Genomic DNA, 3,128 nt, shown 5'->3' on the forward strand with positions numbered 1-3,128 from the left:
GTTGTTAGCTTTAAGGAAAATAATCATGGTGGAGGCGTCCTAGAATAGGAAAGTGTAATGCTCAAAATTCATGTGGGATATAAAATGTGCAATTCTGTTTTGAATATAAACACTCGACAAACTCCATAAGTTTCACCTTAAATATACGGAGCAGTGCCAACTTCTCTACCAAATATTGCCGATGTCCAAGGAAAGGATGTGACGATGTGATGACAGAAAAGCAGAGGCAAAATACAACAAGATGGAAAAAGACATGATGGTAATAAGAAAGATTGGTTTTGAGGACTTTTGTGAGTAAATGCACCTCATGGAGCCAAGTTTTACCATTCCATAACCATCCCTAGTTATCATTGTGATTTCCATGATACCTTAATGCATGTTGGTCATACTTACTGTATGATGCTTTTCTTGGTTCAGAAACATTGAAAATACTTGCTTATCCAGTTCCGATTAAAGTTGAGTTAATTATTTTTGTTTAAAAGACTGACAAAGACTTTAGTTTTATTTAAAAAAGCCACAATGTTCCAGGGTTCAATAGTTAGGACACTAATTAATTAAAAAAATACAGGAAACACAACCAACTGCAAAATGTCACAACACAAGAACTAAAGTCCACAGGATGAGGTTTGGTTCTACTCTATATCTACTGTATGTTAACCAAGGAGAGTAAACTTGCACCAATTAATTGATTAAAAGAAAATTGTTACATAAAACACCTCCAACATCCAATATGAAAACCTTTTGCATATTTTCAATAATTTACACAACTTCATAACGATTTGACTGAATGTATCAAGACTATTGTTTCCTCTATTTATTTATTTTTTGTTAAAAACCAATAATTAAATTTAGAGCATTATAACTACCCCACGTTAATTTTAATTGCACAATTTAGTGTGTTGTATGTATATCAACTTTAGAAGCTATACATTTAATACAAAGTTGGAGTGGAAGAAATTAGCATACATGAAGGTAAATTAATTTTAAATATTTCTACTTAATATATTTAACATAAAGAATCTGCCGTATAGGCAAAATCATGTTAAACATTCTGACTTTACACACTTCACTTTCATTAGTTTAATTGAATCCACAAATCTTTTATTAGTAACAGCATAAACATGTATTAATATTTGAGTTTCCATACACGTTTACACACACATGTTCACGCAGATCCTTTAACCTGTGAATACACACTGTCTTCAGTCATCAGCTCTCTCTTCTTCTTTCCTCTTGATGCTCTCCCTTCAGAGAAATGTAACGCAGCGTAGTTCAGATCAGGTCCAGCTTCAGTCTGTTTAGAAAAATACATTTTCATTTCAAATGTACCTTTTAATGTTCAGCTTTTTAGCATTCCAAACCACAAATTTGGCAGTAAAAGTAGTGTTATTACTTACAACGTCCTCTGGTTTTTGGTTAATATTTCCTCTTGTTTGTGAAGAAGAGCTTTCTGTAAACATAGAACAAACACGATTTCTTATTTTGAGTGTATTTGTTTATTTCTAAAAAGCTAAATTATCAATTCTTGTGCTCTAATCACTTCTTCAAAACCTACAACTCAGTGACTAACACAAACCTTTATAGCGATGACATGATGATCTTTGCATTCGAAAGCAGAATAGAGCAATATTACCAGTCAAAGAAATGACCAGACAGACTACTGTGACCAACAGCATGCTGATTTTTGATGTTTTATCTGGAGAACAAAGGAAAACAATGTCATTGCTTCTACAATAGATAATTTATTTGTTCTGATTTTGGCTGTTTTGTAAAATACTTTAACTGGTATTAACAAATTCATACCATTTTTAAGACTTGTTCCATTTCCAAATACTATCTGTCCACAAGTGGCCACAGCGCAGTAGTACGTCCCGGCATCAGAGGAACCGAAGCTCTTAGAGAAGTTATAAATACATTTCTCCTGAGAGTCAAACCTCTTGTCACAATTTCCAGCTTTTTTTCCATCAGTGTAGATAATATCTGGGTAAGATTTATTTGATCCGGCTTTGAACCAGAACACACGAGGTTCTTCTGAACAGGTCGTGTTTTTTGAATTAGAGAGAACCAAACACTGCAGGGTCACCGAGTCGTTTGGATGATGGGGATGAGAAACTGCTGGCTGCTGAACAACAGTGTAGCTCATGGTCCTCTCAGAATTTACTATAAAAAATGAGAAAACAAATATACTTTGATTATGATAATCTACACTCTGTACACCTAAGAATTCAAAGAAATTGGGACATTAGATTATTTTCTTCCTAAAGGAATTATTTCAGACTTAGCTATTTTGTCTTAAATATATGGAGAACAAGATGTTTTTTGTTTTTTTTATTCAGATTAAAATGCAGGGCAGATAAAAGTAGTCTCTAACACATAACTATCATAAATCAAATTTTATAAAAAAAATATATAAATTTATGTAAAAAAATATGTACAAGATTACAAATAGTAATTAAATAAAAATAAGGGCATTTTTCTACGTTTGGCAAAGAAACTATAGGTTTTGGAAAAATAAAACAAGCTTTGACCTGTATTAGTGTGAGCAACTTTTTTATCCAAAAATATGTTCAAGCATTTTCATAAAGACAATTTAATTGTACATCTGTTTTAAAATTGTTGATTGTGTACTTGTGTAAATTATAAAAAATAAAATGAATATTCATCATCAATATTTGATGTCCAACTGATGTCCAGCTGTCATCCTTAGATGTTAAGACACACTGCAACAATAAATTTTTGAGTTTTTTACATTGTTTACCTTTTATCGACAAATAGGTCCCACTGCAGGTAGATCCATACATGTCCATTTGAGTACAGTGATACATTCCTTCATCTTCTTGGACTGTTTTCAAAATTGTTAGATTGCTCGCTTTCTTTGTGTTTGTCACATTAAATCTGGAAGCTGAGATTTCTGGTCCGTAAGTGGGTTTTATGTAATTTTGCTGACTCACAATCAATTTCAGAGTGTCGCCTGCATTCTGCTTGTACCAGTGAAGCCATGTGGTGCTCTGATATTTGTCAGTAAAAGCACAAGTTAAAGTCACAGGTTCACCAAGTTCAACTGTGACCACTGGAACCAAAGTGTCTGCAATATGGAGAAAAAGATGCAGGTGAAAAGTATGTAAATC

The 3,128-nt window shown here is 32.9% G+C and overlaps 1 protein-coding gene across 1 annotated transcript; it reads right to left on the reverse strand.

The window, feature by feature from the left end:
* Positions 1–821: 821 nt before the first annotated feature.
* On the reverse strand, positions 822–3,095 carry LOC103132523 (uncharacterized; the record flags this gene model as incomplete). The annotated part of the gene is made up of 5 exons (XM_007544331.2): positions 822–1,294; positions 1,398–1,450; positions 1,577–1,696; positions 1,804–2,160; positions 2,759–3,095. Coding segments are annotated over 5 exons (996 nt in total), but the record flags the coding sequence as incomplete, so codon positions are not given.
* Positions 3,096–3,128: the final 33 nt, after the last annotated feature.

Source organism: Poecilia formosa, unplaced genomic scaffold, assembly GCF_000485575.1.
Source record: "Poecilia formosa unplaced genomic scaffold, Poecilia_formosa-5.1.2 Scaffold1105, whole genome shotgun sequence".
NCBI classification, from domain to species: Eukaryota; Metazoa; Chordata; class Actinopteri; order Cyprinodontiformes; family Poeciliidae; genus Poecilia; species Poecilia formosa.